At 40.8% G+C, this 26,324-nt stretch overlaps 1 protein-coding gene and 1 non-coding gene across 2 annotated transcripts in view; both read right to left on the bottom strand.

The window, feature by feature from the left end:
- The window catches only part of TASOR2 (transcription activation suppressor family member 2), a 69,330-nt gene that overhangs the window by 25,448 nt on the left and 17,558 nt on the right, over nucleotides 1-26,324 (bottom strand). The window contains exons 5-15 of the mRNA XM_042990949.1: nucleotides 25,824-25,896; nucleotides 21,646-21,737; nucleotides 19,625-19,762; nucleotides 19,354-19,478; nucleotides 19,255-19,274; nucleotides 19,063-19,162; nucleotides 17,253-17,353; nucleotides 16,467-16,570; nucleotides 9,564-9,636; nucleotides 9,402-9,464; nucleotides 3,072-3,788 (exon numbers count right to left, since the gene is read on the bottom strand). Of these exons, the coding sequence (XP_042846883.1) occupies nucleotides 3,072-3,788; nucleotides 9,402-9,464; nucleotides 9,564-9,636; nucleotides 16,467-16,570; nucleotides 17,253-17,353; nucleotides 19,063-19,162; nucleotides 19,255-19,274; nucleotides 19,354-19,478; nucleotides 19,625-19,762; nucleotides 21,646-21,737; nucleotides 25,824-25,896 (1,606 nt within the window). The remainder of the gene's footprint in view (nucleotides 1-3,071; nucleotides 3,789-9,401; nucleotides 9,465-9,563; nucleotides 9,637-16,466; nucleotides 16,571-17,252; nucleotides 17,354-19,062; nucleotides 19,163-19,254; nucleotides 19,275-19,353; nucleotides 19,479-19,624; nucleotides 19,763-21,645; nucleotides 21,738-25,823; nucleotides 25,897-26,324) is intronic.
- Nucleotides 6,725-6,797, bottom strand: TRNAE-CUC. The gene has a single exon. It is a non-coding gene; the product is annotated as a tRNA-Glu (tRNA).

Genomic DNA, 26,324 nt, shown 5'->3' with positions numbered 1-26,324 from the left:
CTTTTTCTTTGCTTTGGTTTTCGGAGAGGTAACTTTAGCAATAGGGAAGAAAATACAAACTTCAGGGTATTCTAATAAAGATTTTCTTTTAAACAAAGCAGAAGTCCAAAGCTCTCATATACAATGTAAAAATATGAACTTTCTAAGCGTCAGACGATAGCCCTGTCAGGTGAAGAAGAAAACTGCTAGAGTCCTAACTTTATAAAAACACGGCATGACTTTAAAAGAAAAAAAAAAAACCTCCATAATCTTTCCTGACTGCTGTGGCAGGTAAGGCTGAAGACGGTGGTTCACAGCCACGGGGGATGGAGAATTTGTGGGAAAGCAACAGAGCCACCGCGAGGCGAGGTAGGTGAAACCGTAACCAGACTGCAGAGAAGAGACTAGACACACAGAGCCACCTTACAGATTTCACTGGACTGCTCCCAAATATCCACGTCTTAACATCACCGGAAAAATCGTCTTTTCAGAAAAGACAGAGGAAGGTCCACTGAAGAAGCCTTCGCCTGATTTAATCTCCTACAAGTCTCTGACACTTGCTCCTCTCTCTTACAAAATGCTCAGCTTTGCTTCGCACACGGAAGGGAACAGCTACCAGTGGAGGCAAGTAAGGAGAAAACCCGAGGACCACTTGCTAACACAACAGAAAGTGTTTCAACCTTTGAAGAGTTAAACAAAAAAAAAAGTTAATAAATGTTCCCTTTGAAAATGTCCCTTCCCACTGACTTTTCATACTTTCAGTTGTCAAACCAAAAAACTAGGCCCAAAAATACCAATAAAAATATCACGCGTTGTGTTGGCAGATATTTTAAAACTACATTATACAGAAAACACTACAGTTGATCCTTGAACGTTGGTTTGAATGGATTTTTTTCCAATAAATGTAAGTACACTACCGTGAATGTATTCTCTTCCTTATGACTTTAATAACTTTTTTCTAGCTTACATGATTGTAAAAATATAGGGTATGATACATACAATGTACAAAGTACATGTCAATCAATGATTTGTGTTATCAGTAAGGCTTCTGGTCAGTGGGAGGCTATCAGTAGTTAAGTCTGGGGAATCAAAAGTTAGAGATTTTCTATTGCAGGGGGTGGGAGGTCAGTGCCCCTGATGCCTACATCGTTCGAAGGTCAACTGTATTTCTAATTGAGAACAGGAAACACAACACTGGTTTAAGAAATCATGATCGCTGTTAGTAAAATGTAGAAAAGAGACCAGTTTCATTTCATTCTCTTGGAGGTTAGAGAAAGGAGTGGCTTTTAAAAAAAACTTTCACAACTCTTGGTGTACGACGTCTCCCTGGGTCTAATGCTGTTCCTCCCTCCTAAACTATTGCAAGTAACAGAGCAACATACGGTTTTGTTTTTCTTTGAAGAATACTTTTCATTCTACTCTAGTTATTTTCTAAAATTTTTAGCACAAAGAAAGGCAAAATATAACTGAAGCAGGAAAACAGACTAAATTCAGACAAGAATAAGAGAGGACCAAGACCTGGGGGAGGTTCCGAGGACCTGCACAGGCAGGGAGACCCCGCACAACCCGGGTCCTGGGAGGGAAACAAACACGAAGCAAGGTGACCCTACAGGGGACTGCCCTGCTTCTCTGCCTCACTCAGTGCCACGTTTCTCAAACCTGTATGCACCACCCACTGGTGGGCTGTAAAATAAATTTAATGGGCTGCAATCAGGATCCTTTCTTAAAGGAAACAGAACAGAAAGAGTCAGATTGCATCACGCAGAGGCAGCGTAAATGTTTTTTGAAATTTGTTTCAGTCATGCATGAATTTGTGCGCGCCAGACTGTAATATAAAACATACTTCTTATAGTCGAGGAAAGTAAAAACATTTGAGAAACAGTGAATGTTGAATTGTAGATAATTTATTTAATACCTTGAAGTAAACTGGTTCATATATAGCAGAAACTCAACACGGCTGGCCTGGAATGTACTTGGGAGGAGCGGTGCAGCCGAATTTCGCTGTTTCCCACTGCGCTACTTCCCATCAGCCTCTGAATGTACATGTGAGCACACGCACCCCATCTCCCCAACCATACTAAGCCACAAATAACTATCTAGAATCCTGATGGTCTGCAGATCCTTGATGTTTTCCTCTTTAAGCACCGCAATTTCTAAACTCAAAACGCTACAGATGGGCTTAGCAAACGTTTTCTGAGACAGGCTGGCAGGACGTATTTCCAGCTTTGAAGGCCATACGGTCTAAGGCACAGCTGCCCACCTCTGCCGGGCACCGTGTGAAGTAGCCAGAGACGACAGGTAAACACCTGAGGGGTCCTCAGGTTTCCTAATGGGTCCCAGGGCATATGGTTGCCTACTTCTAAGCAAAATCCACTACATGTAATCTAGGATGACCCCGAGCCAAAATCACGTTGTCTGCTGTACTAGGCTCGGTAAAGTGCATTTGACTATACACTAACTGGCCTGAGACTCTGGTTCGATTTTCGGGGTCAACAAAGCCATTTGTAGAACTGTTCCAATATATGTGTCTCCCGGCCACTGGCCATTGTTTCAATAGGTTTACGTAGGATCCAGGTGACTATTTTTCAAACTCTGATACACACAAAGGAAGGGAAGTTCTGGGCCAGACTGCTTCAGGTTCGGAAAATCCAGGCATTTCATTCTCTCTTTCTACATGTTCAGACTCTCAGCTACCACTTTTTGCTGCTACTGGTGAGCCTGAGTTTAGAAGATCCTCTTCTTCCACCCTTAATTGTCCGAGGACAGCTCAGAAACTAAATAATCATTGCCCAGAATGGTGTGTGTGTAAGCGACTGAGTGACGGTTGAGCCATTTTACAAATGAAATGTAGTCTTTGGTGGGTGGGCTTTTGAAATGCCTTAGTTTTCCCCATTTCTTGATTTTCACCTGTTATCTAGATCAGTGCTTCTCAAACTTCAGCCCGTAGACAGTCACCCAGAGGGAAATGTTGGCATCTCTAACACACTTCTGCAACCGCCCAGCTCAGTGCACAACGATCAGACAGGAACAGTGTCAGAGAACCACAGTTACTTTTAACTGCGCAGTTAGTAATCCACAGAAATCGTGCTTACCTCTTTTTCTTTTCTGAGGAAACGGTCCTTTAACTAATTTGAGCGTCGTGGGACAGTCGGAACCCTTGCCCGCACTGGCAGCCCTCTTGGGGAAGGGACGGCACAAGTTCACCCGTTTACTCTGCACGGCGGGCGGCACGCTTGCCTTCCTCTTGGGCTGGACTCTCCGACCTAAGGCTGGGTTTAGCGAGATCACAGCTCCCTGCCTTGCTTTCGACATGTCTTCGGGATTCTTTTCGGTTTCAGTTTCTTTTCTTACTTCTGCCTCTGACTCCAAAAATTCAGGATCTGGAGTCATAACTAAAGAAAATCCCGCATCGCAAATCCCATCTGAGATACAAGGGGACTGAGGACGCTCTGCTAATAAATCTAACGCGGTAGACACTTCCAAAATGTACCCAGTAGGATCTGAAAAATAAGACTTCAGCTGAGTGAATGACTGTAAAGGGCACTTTTCTGCTGGAGGAGCCAAGTCAAAGCCGTTGGACAGTTGGCCGAAGAACGCAGTCTCTTTAATTCCATCCTGAGAAGCAGCAGTCAATGAGGGACTTTTGTCCACCTTGTACAGTTCTTGGAAACTACGCTTTACTAACGTGTTTGGACAGATTCCCTCTTCAGTAAATGATTTCTTTGCTTCCAGAAGGGCACAATTAAGGGCAGGTAAAACAGGTGTTACCTTTGATGAGATGTCATCTTCAACTTTCAATTCTTTCAGCCCTAAAACATATATACATACATTAAAACCTGAAGTTCTTTTTTTTTACAAAAACATGCAGGAAGAAAATGCTTTAGATTATAAAATTATGTGATGGTTAAATATGAAAGTGTTTCAAATAGTAATCTAACTCACAATTAATAGAGCACCTCTGGGTACATTTAATGAATAGATCTCTCTCCATATATATGGAAACACACACACACACACACACACACACACACACACACACACACCAAAAAAAAACATTCAAATGCAATCACTAGGTTAGAAGAAGGCAGACCCGCCTCCAGCTCCACTCCATCTGACTAGGACCCCAGCGTGTGCTCAAGTGCCATCATGGATTTGCTTTCCACACTTTTTAAAAAAAATGTTTATTTTGAAAGAGAGAGACACATAGCATGAGCACAGGGGGGTGGGGTGGGGGTGGGGGGGGGAGAAAGAGAGAGAGAGAGAAAGAGAGAGAGAGAGAGACAGAATGAATCCCAAGCAGGCTCTATGCTGTCAGAGCAAGAGCCCGATGTGGGGCTTGATCCCATGAACTATGAGATCATGACCTGAGATGAAATCAAGAGTCAGAAGCTTAACCCACTGAGACACCCAGGCACCCCTGCGTTTACTTTTTAATGCTCATTTCCTGCTTTCAAAATAGGTCTTCTTTTATCTGCATCTTATTTAATTCATTCAAATTCTTTTAAGTTACAATGCAAACCAACTGACCTGCAGAAAGGAAGTAACCCCCCAAATCTCATGGTTAACTACTGGTGTTGATTTCTCCCCCTTCTTAGTCAAATGACATAAACTTTTTAAAAAAATTAAATAACTAAACCAACTACTCTTGTGTTCCACTCCCTCTTTGACTGAAATGCTAATTTTTCGGCAAGTCAGCCATCTATAGGAAAACAGTACTAGGGAAAAAAAGGGAAAAGGTCAGGTCACTAAGATGTGGGAAATAAAGTCCTAGAAAAGTTAGAGTTACATCCTTAAGAGTAACTCTTAAATAAAACCCTACAGATAATAAAAGCCTCTAGTGCTACTAAACTGAAGTACAAATCATACCACTCTTTTTAAAGAAAAAGTAACTGCAGAATTAAGAAAAGCCACGTTAGTCCTAGATGAATACATCTGCCCTTGAGCAAGTATTAGGAAATGGAAAAAGAATAGCAAATATGGATAAATAGGAAAATGTGGGTAGACATTAAAATAAAAATTCCCTTCAAGTGGTTCATCATATAAAAAGTAACAAGTGAAGGAAAAATATTAAAAAGTTGTGATATAGCACTAATATAGTTCACAACCATGTAGTATTTTTCTAGACAACTTCATTATTTCAAGAATGTAGAAAGGCAGAAACAGAAGGATTTGTAATAAACTATCATAAAATCTATGACGAGGAACTTTTAAAGTCTGCTAAGCAAAGTACCAATTTAAAACAATCAGAGTTCTGAGCTCCCGGATGTGCCTAAGTAGAAAATGTCTCAATGACCCAGCGGAGGATCTGAACGTGGTCACGTATCCTCACTGTTTCCTCACATATGGGCCCTGTGCTGCTCAACTGTGAATGACACACGCACCAGTGTTTCTCTGTTAAAGCTGAAGTACGTTTAAAAATAAGACTGGAAAACATACACACACACACACACACACACACACACACACACACACACACACACACAAATAAAAATAAGGCTGAAGCCCGAGTTATCACAGAAGAGTGAGGCAGTCTGGCTGGGGTAGGGGCTGGAAGGCAGCTCAGGAATCAGCTATTTGACCCTGGGCGAATTCAGGTCTCCTCTGAGCTGTCACCATAAGCAGTAAGGTAAGGGCTGCTGTCAGTCACACAGCATGATGCCTGACAGAGCAAAGGCCTGAAAAGTGCCAACACTTATTGCCATTATGTTCTCATAACCAGTATGTCTTGCTTTGGCCATCGTGATGCCCAACATAGTGCAGTTCTCTGCTTTCAGTGACTGAATACAATTTTTTTAAAACATATTTTGGGGCGCCTGGGTGGCTCAGTCGGTTGAGCGTCCGACTTCGGCTCAGGTCATGATCTCACGGTCTGTGAGTTCGAGCCCCGTGTCGGGCTCTGTGCTGACATCTCAGAGCCTGGAGCCTGCTTCGTATTCCGTGTCTCCCTCTCTCTCTTCCCCTCCCCTGCTTATGCTCTGTCTCTGTCTCAAAAATAAAAAAAAAACATTAAAAAAAAAATAAAAAGAAATAAAGAAAACATGTTTTTAATTTTTTTTTAAAGTTTATTTATTTTGAGAAGGAGGGGTGGGGGGGAAGGAGGGAAGGAGAAAGAGAATCCCAAGCAGGCTCCATGCTGTTAGCACAGAGCCTGATTCAGGGCTCAAACTCACAAAATGTGAGATCATGACATGAGCCAAAATCAAGAGTCAGATGCTTAACCGACTGAGCCACCCAGGCACCCCAGTAACTGAATACAGTTTTTAAAAATCAACTTTAAAAACATGTTTATATTGGTTGTAGTTTTATAAATGCTTCATATAATTTTATGTTTAAAAATACACAGTGTGATTATAAGTTATGAGGGAAATATCCTCATATGACAAAAAGAAAGGACTCATTTACTTTCATTATTTGTTCAGCAAACTGCCCAGTGCGGATGCCTGATGTGGCTTGGTCCCATGACCCTAAGATCGTGACCTAAGTTGAAATCAAGAGTCAGATGCTTAGCTGACTGAGCCACCCAGGTGCCCCTATTTATTTTTAAGTTTTTTGGGTTTTTTTTGAGAGAGACAGAGCAAGTGGGGAGAGGGAGACAGAGAATCCCAAGCAGGCTCCATGCTGCCAGCACAGAGCCTGATGTGGGGCTTAAACCCACGAAACCATGAGATCATGACCTTAGCCAAAACCAAGAGTCAGACACTTCACCGACTGGGCCACCCAGGTGCCCCTACTTTTAAGTAACTTCTACCCAACGTGGGGCTCGAACTCACAACCCTGAGATCGAGAGTCTCACACTAATCCAACTGAGCCAGCCAGGTCCCCCAACATTTGTTACTTTTCAGATGCCTGGCACTAGTAGATGACAGGATACAATAAAATAAAGGCAGGCAATCCCTATCAAAATACCATCAGCATTCTGCACAGAGCTAGAACAAACAATCCTAACATTTGTATGGAACCAGAAAAGACCCCGAATAGCCAGAGCAATCTTGAAAAAGAAAACCAAAGGTAGAGGCATCACAATCCTGGACTTCAAGCGGTATTACAAAGCTGCAATCATTAAGACAGTATGGTACTGGCACAAAAAACAGACATTCAGATCAACGGAAAAGAATAGAGAGCCCAGAAATGGACCCATAAACATATGGCCAACTAATCTTTGACAAAGCAGGAAAGAGTATCCAATGGAATAAAGACTGTCTCTTCAGCAAATGGTGCTGGGAAAACTGGACAGCGACATGCATAAAAATGAATCTGGACCACTTTCTTACACCATACACAAAAATAAACTCAAAATGGATGAAAGACCTAAACGTAAGACAGAAAGCCATTAAAATCGTAGAGGAGAAAGCAGGCAAAAACCTCTTTGACCTCGGCTGCAGCAAATTCTTACTCAACACATCTCTGGAGGCAAGGGAAACAAAAGCAAAAATGAACTACTGGGACCTCATCAAATAAAAAGCTGCACAGCGAAGGAAACAATCAGCAAAACTAAAAGGCAACCGACAGAATGGGAGAAGATATTTGCAAATGACATATCAGATAAAGGGTTAGTATCTAAAATCTAAAAATAACTTACCAAACTCAACCCCCAAAAAACAAATAATCCAGTGAAGAAATGGGCAAAAGACATGAATAGACACTTCTCCAAAGCAGACATCCAGATGGCTAACAGGCACATGAAAAAATGCTCAACATCACTCATTGTCAGGTAAATTAAAGTCAAAACCACAATGAGATATCACCTTACACCTGTCAGAATGGCTAACATTAACAACTCAGGCAATGACAGAGGTTGGCAAGGATGTGGAGAAAGAGGATCTCTTTGGCACTGCTGGTGGGAATGCAAACTGGTACAGCCACTCTGGAGAACAGTATGGAGGTTCCTCAAAAAATTAAAAATAGAACCACTCCACAACGCAGAAACTGCACTACTAGGTATTTATCCAAGGGATACAAGTGTGCTGTTTCAAAGGGGCACAATGTTTAGAGCAGTACTATCAACAACAGTCTAAGTATGGAAAGAGCCCAAATGTCCATCGATGGATGAATGAATAAAGATGATGTGGTACAGGGGCGCCTGGGTGGCGCAGTCGGTTAAGCGTCCGACTTCAGCCAGGTCACGATCTCGCGGTCCGTGAGTTCGAGCCCCGCGTCAGGCTCTGGGCTGATGGCTCGGAGCCTGGGGCCTGTTTCCGGTTCTGCATCTCCCTCTCTCTCTGCCTCTCCCCCGTTCATGCTCTGTCTCTCTCTGTCCCAAAAATAAATAAAAAACGTTGAAAAAAAAAAAAAAAAAAAAAAAAAAAAGATGATGTGGTACATACATACAATGGAGTATTACTTGGCAATCAAAAAGAATGAAATCTTGCCATTTACAACTACGTGGAAGGAACCAGAGGGTATTATGCTAAGTGAAATTAGAGAAAGACAAATATCATATGACTTCACTCATATGAGGAATTGAAGATATAAAACAGGTGAACATAAGGGAAGGGAAGCAAAAATAATACGAAAGCAGGGAGGGGGACAAAACAGAAGAGACTCTTAAAATATAGATAGAGAACAAACAGGGTTGCTGGAGGGGGTATGCGAGGGGGGATGGGCTACATGGGTAAGAGGCATTAAGGAATCTACTCCTGAAATCACTGTTGTACTACATGCCAACTAACTTGGATGTAAATTAAAAAATAAATAAAAAAAAATAAAGAAAGGCAGGCATTAAACAATTATGTGAAGAAATACTGAAATGGTACCGCTCCTAAGCCAGAAGTCCTCACTGAGGGGACAGTGGTGACAAGAATCAGTAACGGGCCATTAAGCGGACACCGGACAGACCTGAGTGACAGGCTCAGGCGGGGCTTCTCCTGATTTTATTCCTCCTCTCTCCCACCCAAGAGCCTCTTTAGATTTTGTTTCCTAATCGTCCTCTGAAATTTTAATACTGCGAATACACTGTATGTCTATTTACATACCGTAAATATTAATTTTTTTGCCCCCACAAGCCAACTCTTGGTCCTTATAGGGGTCAACTTCACCTGACAAAGGGGAAGGAAATAAGCAGTCCTCACAGAGAAAGCCACGTCTGTGAAGGCCCTGAGTCCTGTTTACCAGGCAGACGACACGACGGGGACAGTGTCTCCCAGCTAGTGCTGTGTGCTGACACAGGAGCGCGGCTGGGGCATGCTGAATTTGAGGGACACCTGAGACGTCTCAGTGGAACTGTCAATAGGCAGGTGACTATGTGCACGTGAAGCTCAGAGGAAAGAAGTGTGCTAAGCGGATAGCGGGATCACCCGGGGAGCTGGAAGAAGTGTTATTTAAGAGGAGCAAGCAGTTACCAGGGTCTAGTGCAGCTGAAGGGTTAACGTGAGGACAGACCAACGCCACACAGACGCTGCGAACGGAAGTCACTGTGCCCTTACCTGCTGGAGGGGACGAAGGGAATAAGTGTAACCCGTGGAGGCACACCTGCTCATCTGCAAAATCTGCACAGGATGAAAATCGTAAGAAAAGTTAAGGCTGCTGATCTTATAAAACAAAAGTAAACACACTGAAAAGTAGTTTTTTAAAAAAGCTGTCCTTACTTGTTTCTGACATTAAGGCTGATGAGGTAAGTAAAATGAAAAACCCCCGATCTTCTAAGCATTTGACGATCGCCTTAAACATTTAAAAAAAAAAAAAAAAAAAGGTGAAAAAAGATTCAGTTCCTTTCTCCTTCTCCCTCTACCACACTCTGCAGTGAATTTTGAGTTCATGAAAAGTATATATTAAAAACAATTCTTGAAACGTTAACATTTGTGAGAATCAGGAGAATTTTGTCCCAGGTACTAGAAACCACGAGTTCCTTCGTGCCCAAGTAATCTTGGCCCTGTTAGGGCCATTTATAGTAACCAGAACATCGAGGTTAGTTTCAGGACAGTGTTCACCTATTATAAAAAATCAATTAGAAAAAACATTTCAGTTTTTCACTGAGATGCTTCACAGCTGATCCTGCTGCCTCAGTAGCCAGGTGTAAACTAAACTATTCAGCCACTACAAATTCGAGGTGACTCCGACCTGTGATTAACATCCTAAGCTCATGTTTACCCCCAAAATATCACATGATCCTGGAACTTGAAAGACCAGAAGATACCATCCAATAAAACAATTCTTTCCACGGCATCCTAAGGGACAGAAAATAAGAGAAAAGAACATAATCCGGTCCTGTGACGAGAGACGCAGATGAAGATAAATTCTTCCTCTCGTTTCTCTTTACCACCATCTTTAGTGGCATCTTGAGCTCGAGGGAGGGAAAAAACTTGAAATTTCAATGTTGACAGTAACTCTGGGAATTCTGACCCTAGACAGTGAGGGAAGTTATCTAAAAGCCATCATTCTGAATCATAAAGATAACACCTTTTCTCTTCCATTAGTCTCCATTTCAAAAGCTTATATACCTATAACAAAGGTAAAATCCAATGTTTACTGTATGCAGTAAATGTTTTTTCACTAAACCTAAACAGAATATACCATTTTATAGAAGTGATAAAACATCCTACTTCAAAGACTGACAGCTCATAAGCGTACAAATATGGTAAACTTATAAACCGGTAACAATTCAAATATGAAAACAAGACCACTAATTATCACAAAAGAAATAAGTTCTGACAGTGAGTTCATCACAGGAACAATCGCTGCACACGCTTCCATGACAGCCCTTGTGCATTTGATAGTTTCTGTTTTCGTCGCCTCCAGTCTTACAAATTCTTTGATGGCAGGGACTACTTTGTATTTGTGCTTCTGGCACACAGTAGGGACTCGAGAAAGAATTATGGGATAAATATACCAGTAGTTATATAAACCTACAGCTTTCGTATCTAGTAAGTGGCAAACGTGTATCAATCTTGTTTCATTTTCTACTGCTGTAAAAAGTGAAAGCAACAACAGCCTTTACATCATTCTGCATTTTAGTTTTGCAACATAGATGAGAAGTAAAACCTCTCCATCTACTGAAAACCAGGAATTTCTATCTTCCAAGAAATGGGCAAATGCAACAGAAATATATACCTTATTATTTTCTCAAATTATGTACTGAAAGGGCTGAAGTTCCTTATTTTAACCTTTGTGGGAAGAAATCACAGAATTTTTTCCATATCTACTAGACTCTTCCATTTACATACAGAAAAATACAGCCATACAAGTCCTTAACACCCTTTTATTTTTTTTTAAATGTTTATTTTGAGAGAGAGAGAGAGCATGTGCATGAGCAGGGGAGGGCCGGAGAGACAGGGAGGGACAGAGATTCCCAAGCAGGCTCCGTGATGTCAGCACGTGGGGCTCCATCTCACAAACCATGAGATCATGACCTGAGTTGAAATCAAGAGTTGGACATTTAACTGACTGAGTAACCCCCAACACCCTTTTAAAAAGAGACCCTGGTCTGTACTGTTCTTGAAATTCAGTGTTGTAGGTAGAAGCCCACATACGCTTTATTCAAGGGACACTCATTGCTTGTCCTCTATACGCCAGGCATGGGCACTAAGGCGTCAAACATACTTAAGATATGATAACTACCCTCAAGGAACTCAATGTCTAGGTGGGGAGACTGACACGTAAAAAATATTCATGACACAATAAGGCAAGAAAAAAAAGCACGGGAGCTAGATGCTAAATGAAATAAGTCAGTCAGAGAAAGACACAGACCGTGTGATTTCACTCACGTGGAATTTAAGAAACAAAACAAGCAAAGGGAAAGAGAGACAAACCAAGAGACACTCTTAACTACACAGAACGCGCTGCTGCTTACCCGAGGGGAGGGTGGGGAGACGGGGGGACGAGGTGATGGGGGATGAAGGAGGCGCTCGTGACGAGCACTGGGTGATGTACGCAAGTGTTGAATCCCTATGTTGTACACCTGCAACCAACATCACGCTGTATGCTAACTGCTGGAATTAAAATAAAAACTTCAGAAGAGAAAAGACACGGACACGGAGGAGGAAGGACCTCATGTGACGTGTGGCTCGGGCACCGAGTCTCCGGCACTTCTGACACCACTCACGCTCACAAGCAGTTGCTTCGCTAATGCATTCTCTCAAAAGCTCTGTGGCCTCTCTTCCTCTCAATTTCCAAATGTAAACTGGGTCACGCTACTTCGAGACAACACAGCCCCCGCGCCACAGCGGACAGTCTGCGTCCACCCACTCGGCATCCGGTGCCGCAGCCGGTCCTGCCGGGCTGAGGAGCACTGCCGGACCCTGGGCGGGACTGACCCGGACCCAGTTCTGGAAGGCGGGCTCGGGACGGCCTGAGCTAGCCAGGGCACTCCGTGCCCTTTCGGTCTGCGCGGGGTGTGCAGACGACCGACTGGCCTGCGGAAACCGAAGTGAAGGTTAGGAGGAGGCTTCCCTCCCTGGACGCGCAAAGGAAGCAGGGAGCGCCGCGTGGCAGCCTCGGGACAAAACTGCTGTGCAGGGGAGGGCGAGGTGAAACGGAGAGTCCTGGGCAAACGGTACTTGAACCCGCCCCTCAGCTGGAACTGAAGAGTAGGCCTGTTAAACCCTTTTACTGCTTAAGCCAGTTTGGCTTTCCGTTACAGGTACCTCAAAGTATCTTAACTGACCGGCCCGAAGACCCCTTACGTTCACAGCTCCTACACGTGTCCTATTTTAACTTCTCGATCCCTTGCTGTCTACTACGGGGATAGTCCAGCAGGCCGCTAACGGGCTCAGTGTTTGCTCACTGTCTTACCTTTAACACCAGCGCCTTTGGGATGTTTAGGACTTACTATACTAACACAGTCGGCATCCTCCTTCCTCACACTGAGGAACCCTGGTTAACAAAAAGGGAGAGAAGTCTTTTTTTTTTTTTTTTTTTTAATTCTCAAGTTACTTAACACACAGTGTAGTCCTGGCTTCAGGAACAGAATCCAGTGATTCATCACTTGCACAGGACAGCCAGTGCTCATCCCAACAAGGGCCCTCCTGAATGGCCGTCACCAATGGGCACCCCCACAACCCATCAACCCTCAGTTTGTTTTCTGTATTTGAGTCTCTTATGGTTTGCCTCCCCCTCTGTTTTCATCTTATTTCTCCTATCCTTCCCCTGCGACCATCTGTTAAATTTCTCAAACTCCACATACGAGTGAAATCATGTGGTATCTGTCTCTCTGGTTGACTTATTTTGCTTAGCATAATACCCTCCAGTTCCACCCATGTTGTTGTAAATGGCAAGATTTCATTCTTTCTCATCACTACTATTCCACTGTATACATATATACCACATCTTCGTAACCCATTCATCAGTGGGTGGACATCTGGGCTCTTTCCATAATTTGACTATTGTTGACAGCACTGCTTTAAACATCGGGGGGCATGTGACCCTTCGAATCATCACTCGTATCCTTTGGATAAGTTCCGAGGAGTGCAACTGCAGAGTCACAGGGTAATTTCGTATTTAGTTTTTTGAGGAACCTCCATACTTTCTTCCAGAGCGGCTGCACCAGTTTGCATTCCCACCAGCAGTGCAAGAGGGTGCCCCTTTCTCCACATCCTCGCCAACATCAGAGTTTCCAGAGTTGTTAATTTTAGCCATTCTGACTGATAAGGTGGTATCTCAGTGTGGTTTTGATTTGTGTTTCCCTGATGATGAGTGATGCTGAGCATCTTCTCACGTGTCAGTTTGCCATCTGGAGGTCTTCTTTGGAAAAGTGGCTTTTCATGTCTTCTGCCCATTTCTTCACTGGATTATTGGTTTTTCGGATGTTGAGTTTGATAAGTTTTTTTTTTTTTAACGTGTGATAAGTTCTTTATAGATTTTGGATACTAACCCTTTATCTGATATGTCATTTGCAAATATCTTTCTCCCATTCTATCGGTTGCCTTTTAGTTTTGCTGTTTCCTTCGCTGTGCAGAAGCGTCTTTTTTTTATCTTGATGAAATCCCAATAATTCATTTTTGCTTTTACTTCCCTTGCCTTCGGAGACATGTCAAGTAAGAAGTTGCTGTGGCCAAGTTCAAAGCGGTTGTTGCCTGTTTTCTCCTTAGGATTTTGATGGTTTCTTGTCTTATATTTAGGTCTTTCATCCATTTTGAATTTATTTTTGTGTACAGTGTAAAAAAGTGGTCCAGTTTCATTCTTCTGCATGTTGCTGTTTAGTTCTCCCAGCACCATTTGCTAAAGAGACATGTTTCCATTGGATACTCTTTCCTGCTTTGTTGAACATTAGCTGGCCATATGTTTGTGGGTCCATTTCTGGGTTCTCTATTCTATTCCATTGATCTATATATCTGTTTTTGTGCCAATACCATACTGTCTTGATTATGGCTTTGTAATACAGCTTGAAGTCAGGATCGTGATGCTTCCAGCTTTGGCTTTTTTTTTTTCCCCAATATTACTTTGGCTATTCATGGTCTCTGTGGTTCCATACAAATTAGAGGTTTGTTTGTTCTGTTCTGTGAAGAATGCTGGTGCTATTTTGATTGGGATTGCATTGAATGTGTACACTGCTTTGGGTAGCATCAACATTTTAACAATATTTGTTCTTCCATCCATGAGCACGGAATGTTTTTCCATTTCTTTGTGTCATCTTCAATTTCCTTCAAAAGCTTCCTAAAGTTTTCAGTGTATAGATCTTTTACCTCTTTGGTTAGGTTTATTCTGAGATATTTTATGGTTTTTGATGCAACTATAGATGGGATCAATTCCCTGATATCTTTCTGTTGCCCTCATTATTGGTGTATAGAAATGCGACTGATTTCTGTACATTGATTTTATATCCTGTGACTTTGTTGAATTCCTGTATCAGCTCTAGCAGTTTTTTGGTGGAATCTTTTGGGTTTTCCATGTAGAGTATAATGTCATCAGCAAAGAGTGAAAGTTTGACGACTTCTTTGCCAATTTGGATGTATTTTATTTCATTTTGTTGCCTGATTGCTGAGGCTAGGACTTCCAACACTGTTGCACAACAGTGGTGGGAGTGGACATCCCTGTTGTGTTCCTGATCTCAGGAGGAAAGCTCTCTCTCATTTTTTCCCCATTGAGGATGATATTAGCTGTGGGCCTTTCATATATGGCTTTTATGATGTTCAGGTATGTTCCTTCTATCCCAACTTTTCTTGAGAAAAATCTTGAGAGTTTTTATTAAGAAAGGATGCTGTATTTTGTCAAATGCTTTTTCTGCATCTCGTGACAGCAGCATATGGTTCTTTTCCTTTCTTCTATTAATGTGATGTATCACGTTAATTGATTTGTGAATAATGAACCAGCCCTGCAGCCCAGGAATAAATCCCATTTGATCATGGTGAATAATTCTTTTAATATACTGTTGAATTCAATTTGCTAGTATCTTGTTGAGAATTTCTGCATCCATGTTCATTAGTGATATTGGCCTGTAATTCTCCTCTTTAGTGGGGTCTTTGTCTGGTTTGGGAATCAAGGTAATGCTGACTTTATAGAATGAGTCTGGAAGCTTTCCTTCCATTTCTATTTTTTGGAATAGTTTCAGAAGAATAGGTATTAAACTCTGCTTTAAATGTCTGGTAGAATTCCCCTGGGATGCTATCTGGCCTAGGACTCTTACTTGTTGGGAGATTTTTGATAACTGCTTCAATTTCTTTGCCGGTTATAGATCTGTTCAAATTTTCTATTTCTTCCTGTTTGAGTTTTGGTAGTGTGGGAGTGTCTAGGTATTTGTCCATTTCTTCCAGACTGTCCAGTTTGTTGGCATATAGTTTTTCATAGTACTCTCTAATAAGTGTTCATATTTCTGTGGTGTTTGTTGGTTGTGATCTCTAAAATGGAGAGAAGCCTTTAGGGCGCCTGGGTGGCTCAGTTGGTTAAGCGTCCAACTTCAGCTCAGGTCATGATCTCGTGGTTTATAAGTTCGAGCCCCATGTAGGGCTCTGTGGTGACAGCTGAAAGCCTGGAGCCTGCTTCGGATTTTGTGTCTCCCCCTCTCTCTACCTCTCCCATGCTCATGTTCTGTCTCTCTCTGTCTTTCAATAATAAATAAATGTTTACAAAAATTTTTTTAATAAAATAAAATAAAACGGAGAGAAGTCTTCAGATTGTTCTATGCTTCTCATTAGTGTCTTACTTTCTACAATATGGAAACAGTAGAGGCACTAGCTTTTGATTTTTTTTCCCTCATATAGCTATAGATCAACACACATCACTTGTAAAGAAGTATCTCACAAATGGTCCTTTGATTAATTCAGACACCCTAGGGATCTACTCAATTCTTCTGTCATAAAACAAAAACAACAACAAAAAAGGATTTGGGAAAAACTGTTCTATTATTTTTAAAATCAGGAGTATAAACAGACTAACAAGACACGAGAGTTCACCGAGGCACAAAAAGGGATGAAGATGTTAGTCGATAAATATTAAGTGATGAAAATCCTTTCAGCAAACTAAATGATTCACTCTAGGCACAGCCAACTAATAATTAGCTATCGATTTCTTAATGCAAGGCAAAAATAGTAATTAAATTTTAAACTGATGAGCCTTACCAGTTGCTTATTTTTAATGTATTCTATTAGCTTATCTATTTTTTCCCCTTGTTTGTTTGACAGTTCCACCTCATACATCCTGAAGCACATATCTTGGCAACAGACTGTGGAGAAAAATCAGAAAAACAGGACAATTTTTTAAAATGCCATTATGCCTTTTAGTAACCAATTTATCCATTTTAGATGTTGAAAAGATGAAAGAAGAGCTAGGAATACTCTTAAAAAAACATTCATCATTCAATGGTCTTTGTTACAAAACTCCTTAATAAGAAGTTACTGTATAAAGCATTTGGAAACAACGCTTTCATTAACATTGACTCTACTACAGTATTTGACAAGACCAAAAAAAATACTATACAAATAATATAAACATCAATGTTCCATGAATCAATCTAAATGACCAGGAAATTTCCTTCTTGTGTTTTCTGCTGTTTTTCTTCAGTTAGAAGTACATAAATAAGTAAAAACCACCACCGCAAAACCTCTGTTCTCCTTGAAAGGCATTGTCATGTGGTTCCAACTATTTGTAAGCATCTTTCTGCTTAACGCCCTCAGTGTTCCATAGTAAATCTAGTCTTTGCCACCTTAGATAAACTACCTTTCACAGTTTCTAGTTGGCTTCCAAGGAACTCAATCACATAGCAACCCTACAACTTTCATGAAAGGCCCTTTTGCGAATCACTTAGGGCCAAAACTCAACAGTGTGTGTATGCGTGTGTGCATGATAGATAAAAATCAGTGGAATAAAGCCCAGGACGTGCAATGTATCATTCCATGTGAACAGACCTTTTTGCTCCAAGTAATTCTGTTTTCGAAAGGCAGCTTCTGGTAGTCTTTTTTTCAAAGATGAGATTGTCATTACATACTTAAAATCTAGTTCATGTGGTCTAAAAAACAAAACAACATCATGCGATCTAATAAACACTTAAACTACATCTTCATAATTTTTGATTTTCTAATATAAATGCAAGCAAAAATATCAAAACAAGAAAGTCCTTAAATTGATAAAATCCCAGTCAGATAATATGCACATATATAAATACTGCAGATTTTTAAATACAGAACCCCACAGACCACGTTGGCAAATACATTCACATTTTCTGAATGCGTGTGTTTCTGAGATGAAGCCAAACATCCACATGAATGGAAGAATTATGCATCCTGGGATGAGAATTTTCTAAACGTTATACTATGTGAGAATTGGCGACTTCGGACAATAGTGGACTGGTTCACCACACTGTGCCACAGAATGAACCTCATCCAGACTTTTGCACCATTTTCCCCGACTGTTTCCTTCTTTAAAACTCATTTTCAAATACTTCTGGACTTATAAATGCCCCCCTTGTCCCTAAATACTTCTGAGTGTGTGTGTCCTTAAAAAAGGACATTTCCTTATGCAACCACAAAACAATTAATAAAATCAAGAAATTAACAATGATATAGTACCATTATTTAGCCCACATACCTTATTCAAAGTTTGCCAAATGTCTCACTGTGGGGCTTTGTAACAAAACATTTTTTTTTCCCCCGGTCCAGGATCCAATCCAGAATGACACAATCCATTTAGTTATGTCTCTTTAATCACCTTCAATCTGGCGAGTCTCTTGGTCTTTCTTTATCTTTAATGGGTTTGGTATTTTTTTCAAGAACACAGACCATGTATTTTGCAGAATGCCCCTCAATCTGGGTATGTCTGATGTTTCCTGCTGATTAGGACAGCAGGAAAACCACACAAGTGGCACTATGTCATTCTCCTTGCATCCCATCAGGAAGCACGTGATACTTATTCCACTGTTGGTGACGTTAACTTGGACCATTTAGGTCATTGTTCTGACCACTTCTCTCTACATAGGTTAACTGCATTCCATAGTGACAAAGAACCTTCCCGTCTCTCCCATTTATTTCCAGAATTCTTACTGTACTCTCTGGGTTCTAATACTCCCCTCACTCCTCCCTCTTCTTAAAACAGGTCAATAGAAAGAAAATTCTGACAGCACACCTGTTTTCACTTCATATTTCAATAAAATATGTCTATCTTTCAATAGTTTTGGGGGTTAACTAAGAACAGATTAAATAAAAAGATTTCATAAGATGCCCTTCACAGTGCCCCAGACAAAAATAATTCCTTGTAATGTAACTACATGTAATAGCTACTCCACTTAATAGGAGTCTAGGAAAACCATGGGATAATCAGAAAATCAGATACTGTAATTCTTAATAAAGACTCAACAATAGCATAAGTGCCTATAATCTGCTGTACCTGCTATCTAGACAAATCCAATCTCTTTCTTGGGGAAAGTCAAACATCTAGTATCAATTCAGTTTAGCCTGTGAAGTCATATTCCTATGAATGGATAAAGATATTAAAATCTCAAAAGTGGCCTGTCAAAGATTATAAAACTATTTCAAAGCCAAGGTTGGAATTTAGATCTGAATTTAGGTTGCCTGTGCTCCGTACATCTACCCAAACGTACTCTAATCTGACACCAAGTACAACTGCTTCATTTCACACCAGTACCAACAAACAAGACCTCAAAATGAGAATTAAAAAAAGAAAGAGACAAACATTAGTAAAGGACACAAACTCAATACTTACAGTTGGGCTGGAACAGCTGTACCGTAAGAGGACCAAAGACTGACATCACACAGCAGACAGCCTTGAATAATTAATTTGCCTTGCCACAAAGAGGTAAGAGCTTTAAGAAATGAGTAAAAAAAGAAACTGATTACTTATGAACAAAACATTTACTGAAAAAAACCCAAAAGAACTAATTAAATAATTTCTTACCATTTTCACTGAGTTCAAATCTAGGGAAAAAGAAAAGGTATTTTTATAAGAGCAAACGAAACAGATCCAGTAAAACAAAGTATGTGCACAATTACTTACATGCTTTCATGAGCTGATGCTGCCATCTTTTTAGGTTCCCTGTACTGAAAAGCTACAATAACATAAGGACAGATCTGCCTGGGCCGCTCAATAACAGTGCTGCCTGAAAGTTCATAGAGGTAATACTGAAAGAAGAGAAATAAGGATTATCAGGGTAGCACTATGGAACTCCATAGGCACCAAGTTCATCTCAACTCCACCCAGTCCTGCCATTTAACACATTAGATTCAGAAATGTATCCTGGGAACGATTTATTCCCCGGTGACTATACCTGACTCAGTTCAAATGCGCGAAAATGACTCGTCTTGTGAGAAACCTTGTTAGTATTTGCAGCCACGTGGCAATCATAGCCAGAAGATGGGCTAGTATAGTTAGTTGTATAATTCTCAGACACAAACTTGACTTTTCCCTAGAATGAAAATATTAAGACTAATCAGATGTCTCTAAATGGCAATAATCTTATTCTAGGATTCATTTAAAAGTAGCCTAATGAGGATGTGGACGTGTTTCAAACAGATTGTTAAGAACTATGGCTCTTAGAAAATTACGTTAAGGCCAACAATTGTTTTAGTTATCCATAAGCCTCTTAACACTGTATTTAAAAATCTGGTATACCTGGGCATATTTCTGAGGTAAATGACCATAGTTTTTATCTCAACACGAAAGAAGGACATGAATCATCCCAAATTTAAGTGAACCATTTCTCTAAAAGAAAAATTATATAGCCTACCAACCGAATAGATTAGCTCAGTCAATGACTGTAACATAAAAGATGACCAAAAAATCCAAACTTTCACAGGATGAGTTTTCAAACTGAAGTATTAAGTTATCAATTGTAATTTAATACACATCAAGATATTTCTACTATGCTGGGACTCAGTAAATTAGCAAGGAGCAGATAATGCTGTAAAGTGCTTAGCAGGTCATTGGCCCCAATAACTGAACAGTTGATAGTATTTCCTATAATAGATTTCTTATAAGTCTTTCAGAAAACTTAAAAAAAAAAAAAAAAAAAAAAGGAAGGCAATCAAAGTTACCATATATACAATGAAATATCATACAGTAATTTTAAAAGCTTTTGTAAATAATATAATGACATATGCGGAAAAATACACAAAGTATATACCAAATGAGGTAAAGTTATAGGCAACTTTTATTTTTATCTTTACAGAAAGAATTTACTTTTTTTTTTTTTTTTTTTTTTTTTTTGATGTTAAGGTCCTGCTTCTTCATTTACAGAACAGTCAGGGGCCATAATAATAAGCCAAAGCATATAGACAGCACTTCTCAGTGAGCAATCACAGCCTGTACTGTCTCCCCCTCAAACATTTTATGGCGTCGGACACGGCTGACTTTTGAGCAGTAAAGGAAGAACTGAGAGCACATACAGGTAAACACTGAACAGCATGTCCAGCAGCAGGAGGGCACAGGGCCAAGAAGCCCAGGGCAAAGCCCAGCGGACATAAACACACCCCCGACGGCAGCCGGCGCCCTCTGCCGCGGAGCGGGTGGACGAGGGAGGGCAAGCGGGGACTGTGCCCCAGGGGATGCTACCTGCTGGCCAGTTCTTGGGGACACACTTTGGAATAAGAAGGATTCACACTTAAAAAGACACGTCAGTAGTGTTTATAATCCAAGAACTCAAGATAGTAAGAAAGCTACAATGAAAGCAAAAACAACAAAACGAGACCACACAATGTGTCCTCACAAAGCCCACCAAGCACTAAAATCAAGTTGGCCTTGGATCTACCCAAGTGAACTTTCTAATCATGCTATTCACTTGTACTGAACTATGTAAGGGTGTTGAAGAATTTCTGAGATCAGCAGTTATAGATGCCACATAAAGCTGCGAACAGGGTCTGGATGTTTTAGGGATCGAGGAAACAGCCTCTCTTATTTCGACAATTTAAACCAAAAAACGAAAGTTCCCTTCTAAATTCATCTCTTGTAACTGGAATCACAATGTTTTATAAGCTGCTACTGGTGTCCTGTTAATATTTAAAAAGAGGCACTGTGGGCCAGGGTGAGAGAAGGCTTTTCACTGAATACTTTTTGTATTATTTTGAATTTTTTTTTTATTTTTAAAAAACATATTCATAGGTGATCTATCAAAGGAACAAAAAAAGCTTTGTCTTTAAAGGAAAGCAAAAATAGCAGTAATCTTTTCTGAATTTGGATAGCTGTCTTCAATGACCACTATGTTTAGCAAATGATCTGCAAAGAACATTATCACAGACTGATAACCTTTAGTTTTTGAAAGAAAAATTATATAGAAGCGCATTTGGGCTTTACCTTAATTAGGTTAAAAATTACAACATAACCAGACTTCCCATGATACCATGGTCTTGCATGAAGATAGTCTGAATATTTGGAAATATACACACCTATAAAAGTATAAGATATAGATTAATTCACACTTTAAAAGGACTGTTTACTCATATACATTTCACATGTAAGGGCTACCTGTAACTAAAAAGACAAATAAAAGTCAACATTAAACTGTTCCAAAACTGCTTACCTTTTAAAAACTATTGGAGATATTCTAAAAGTATGGAAACATGAGAGCTACGACAAGATAGAATTTATCTGACGGACAACGAATTTTCTAGTTGGGTACAATAATTAAAGAGGGATGAACGAATCACATTCTTGGTAAATTCTAAGTTTATTTTTTTCCCCAGGCAATCATTCCGTGGAAAGGCCTACAGTAATCTGATTCTCAAGTTATTTTTTACAAAACATCTCAGTAAGTACTCATATAATAATAAGTGCTGAGGTTTACTAGATAGCAGGTATGTGCTAGGCAGCAGTGACACCAAAGGAAATAAAACAAGTTCCTGCCTTCAAGCAGCTTATTCTGCTAGTGTGTGAAACTTCCAGAAAGGCAGGAAGTACGTTTGTGTTCTTCACCATTGAAGCCACATCACAGCCCAACATACAGGAAGTACTTAACTGTCAGACACATGCTGTATTTGAGGACACAAAGAAATGGAAATAAGTAATGTATTTGTTTAGAAAAGGAGTTCTTTCAACAGACGAGTGAAATTCTCAGAGAACAGAGTGAACAAAAGCATGGAAGCATAAAAGATTATAAATTGTTTAGGACAGTGGGCCACGGTGTGGGGAGCAGGGGAGAAAGCCCGAGAAGCTTGAGGCTGAAAAGGAAGCTTGGAACTGAACAGTAGAGATCTTTGTAGGGCTTGCCGTAGGCAACAGAGACCCATCAAAGGTGTTCAGCAACAGACTGCCACTTACATTTTTTTTTAAGTTTGTTTATTCTGAGAGAGAGAGAAAGAAACAGCAGGAGTCGAGGAGGGGGGCAGAGAAAGGAAGAGAGAGAATCCCAAGCAGGCTCCGCACTGTCAGCGTGGAGCCTGATGCGGGGCTTGAACCCACCAACAGTGACATCATGACCCGAGCCGAAGTCGGATGCTTAACCAGGGTGCCCCCAGACTGCCACTTAAAAGAGGGCGGAGTCTCAAGAGGGGAGAGACGAGAATCGGGATCAACCAGAAAGCTGCCGTAAGAGATGAGACAGGAAAGTCTCCATGCGGCAGCAGTAGGGGAATAGGGAGGAAAGAGCAGGTCCCACAGACTCCTGAACCGCATCTCTCAAAACGCAAAGACAATGCAAGGCGAGAGCACTGTGATATGCTGGAGGGAGCAATGAGCTTGTGGTCAGCACTGGGTTCCAGGGCCAAGTCCTTTCTTCCTACTAATAACCACATGACTGAGGAGTAAGTCACTTAAGCGGGGACAGTGGGCTTGGGTCATGGATGCAGCAGCCACAGGAAGCAGTCCTCAGGAAGATTTACTATAAAATAGTACATTAATATAAAATATTATATAAAATATTACTGTTATACACAGAACTATCCATTTCTACGTGAGCCAAAAACTTAATTTTTTTTAATGTTTATTTATTATTGAGTGAGACAGAGTGTGAGCTGGGGAGGGGCAGAGAGAGAGGGAGACACAGAATCTGAAACAGGTTCCAGGCTCCGAGCTGTCAGCACAGAGCCCGACGTGGGGCTCCAACTCACAAACCGTGAGATCATGACCTGAGCTGAAGTCGGAAGCCTGACTGAGTCACCCAGGTGCCCCAAGGCAAAAACTTTACAATGCACACAGCCAGGAATGTTATTTTATTACCCAGCCAAGTACGTGTTCAAGAAGAAAATGTACTTGTTGGAATCATCCAGTTTCTACTCTACCACCCTACTGAAGCCAGCCTGTATCTTAAACAATATAATCATGGGATTGTAGTAATGTAGAAAACCGGCCTTATTGTTTTAGAGATGTAAGCTGAAGTATTTACTTTCAAATTCTCCAACAACAACAAAATTTTATAACCAAATTAAGGGAAGAATGCAAAACATTTTCTGTTAAACTTAGGGCATGGGTGTATTATACGGTCCTCTCTACTTTTCTTATGTTATTATGTTTTATAATGAAAAGAGGGTGGTGAAAAAGAGTAAGAAGAAAAAAAAGGTTTTATGTAAAATGTTACGGGGGTTAAGAATATACATTCCCTTTCATGGTCTTTGGAAGATGTGAATGCAAGTTTTCAAACATGTTGCTTTACAGAGTGACCACATAACCCAGCAATTCCACTGCCGGGTCTATGCCTAAGAGAAGTGGAAACAAATGTCTACACAAAAACGTGGATGTAAGTGTGCACAGCAGCATTTTTCGTAACAGCCAAGAAGTGGAAACAACCCAATGTCCCTCAAGTGCTCAAAGAATAAAGAAAACAGGTAGAACCCTACGACGGGATATTATGCAGCCAAAAGGCAAACAAAGTGCCGGTACAAGCTACACCACGGAGGAGCCCGGAAGACACTAAACTGAGGCAAGAAGTCATACAACGTAACATGGGGTCCCATTTAGGTGGAATGTCTGCGCTAGGCAAATCCCCAGAGGGAAAAGCAGATGAGTGGGTGCCTGGGCTGGTGGTGGCGGGGGATGCGGTGTCACTGCTAACAGGCCCGGGACTTCTTTCCTGGGTGATGCAAACGGTCTACAACGGACTGTGCTGTGGGTAGCACGACTCTATGAGCACATTAAAAATCGCTGAACTGGACACTCTGGGTGAGGTGCGGGGTATATGAACTTTATCTCGGTGAAGCTCTGTGAAAGAAAAGGTCAGCAGGAATCTGGCCACTCCCCCAATCATCTCAGTCTTGATCCCCACACTGCTAGCATCTGAGAGAGCTAAATAGCTCTCCCTAGGTCCTTCTGCTTTCCGTCAAACTCCACTCCCCAGCTGTTCCTCCACTACGCTGCTCCCGGCTGCCCTCCTCTCCCCTCCCCACCTGACGGTCCCACAACGATCCAACAGTCCTGACTGGTCTTTGCCACCTTCTCCTCCTGATACTGTCCCACGTAACGGTATCTTTGACTTCAACTAACACCCAGCCCCGCCACCGTGAATCCCAATCTCCAGTTCTAAATCCTTTTCCAGCAACTTTTTTACCATCAGCAGGATATCTCCCAGAAACACTGAGGAAAATCTCATTATTTCTCAAATCCAACTCCTGAAAGTAGTGTCCGTTTACCAGGTATGTGCTCCCCGCTAAGCACGTCACATAGCCTCCCACTATCCTCACAACAGATCTAAAAGACAGTTTTATCTATTTCACAGATGAGGAAACTGAAGCTCAAAGAAATGTAGTGCTAATCCATATTCTTGACTATAAGATTACCTTTCTCTTTTAACTCCTCGGCTTCCCTAACAATGTCTTCTCCTTCTGTGCCTCTTTTCTATTAACGATATTGCTGTAGTGTAAGTTTACAACTTTATATCTGAATATTTCTTTCTCTTACTCTTCACATTCCACAGTTGCCAAGTTTGGTCAGGTCTATCTATTCTCTATTCCTTACTGCCATTATAATAGTTTAGAGGACATCCTCATTAGTCCTGGATGACTGTACTAATCTCTTGGTGCTGGAAGATACCTTCAGTATCTTTTCTAGTCCAATCAACCTTTTAAAAAAAAGTTCTGGAGCTCCTGGGTGGCTCAGTCGGTTAAGCATCCAACTTCAGCTCAGGTCACGATCTCATGGTTCGTGGGCTCAAGCCCCGCGTTGGGTTCTGTGCTGGCAGCTCAGTCCCTGGACTCTCCTTCGGATTCTGTCTCCCCCCCTTCTCTCTCTGCCCCCTCCCATTCATGCTCTGTCTCTCAAAAAATAAATAAAAACATGAAGAAAGAAAGAAAGAAAGAAAGAAAGAAAGAAAGAAAGAAAGAAAGAAAGAAAGAAAGAAAAGAAAGAAATATAAAAAGTTCTGATATGTAACCTCTATTGGAAACTCTTAATTCTTAGACTCAAAGCTCATTTATTTGTTTAAAGCTCTGATTTTAAAGATTTTTATATCATTAATGAAAGTGACTTTTAATAGAAGTATCTCATGAAATTAATTAAACCCCACTTCATCCTGTAAAAGAGATTCTTTCTTCTCACAGACTTACCTTTTGCTGGGTCACCAAGAGTAGTAAGAGCACCGCTGCCCACACAGAGTCCACGCTGACATACTAACTTTGCCTTGAAATAAATAAAAGACAGAACTTTGCTTATCGTATCAGTCTTAGGAGAGACAATGAAATAACACTACAACAGAACCTTTCAAATAGATATGGAATGTGTACACAGTATGTATTTATGGCACAAAGCAAGCTTATGCAAGGTAACTGTGTTTGGTTAATAGTTCATGAAATGTTATCGTTTCTGTTAACAAACATGTCATCAGCAAAACTAAACTGAACAAGCTCACAGATTAAGTCCTCTCTTGAAGATTTCAATTATAGCTATGGAATCACTAAACTGGAAGATGTGTTAACCCCAAATGCCTCTTTTAGTATGAATTCACAGTGTCTCTTATTTGTAAGTGGATGATTAAGCAAATAAATGAATTCTTCTGGTATTACTATACAATCCTTATGTATACGCTAATGTTAAGTATTTTTTAAGCA

The sequence above is a fragment of the Panthera tigris genome, chromosome B4, assembly GCF_018350195.1.
Source record: "Panthera tigris isolate Pti1 chromosome B4, P.tigris_Pti1_mat1.1, whole genome shotgun sequence".
Taxonomy (NCBI): domain Eukaryota; kingdom Metazoa; phylum Chordata; class Mammalia; order Carnivora; family Felidae; genus Panthera; species Panthera tigris.
The sequence above is the reverse complement of the archived record's forward strand: the minus strand, read 5'-3'. Positions and strand labels throughout refer to the sequence as shown.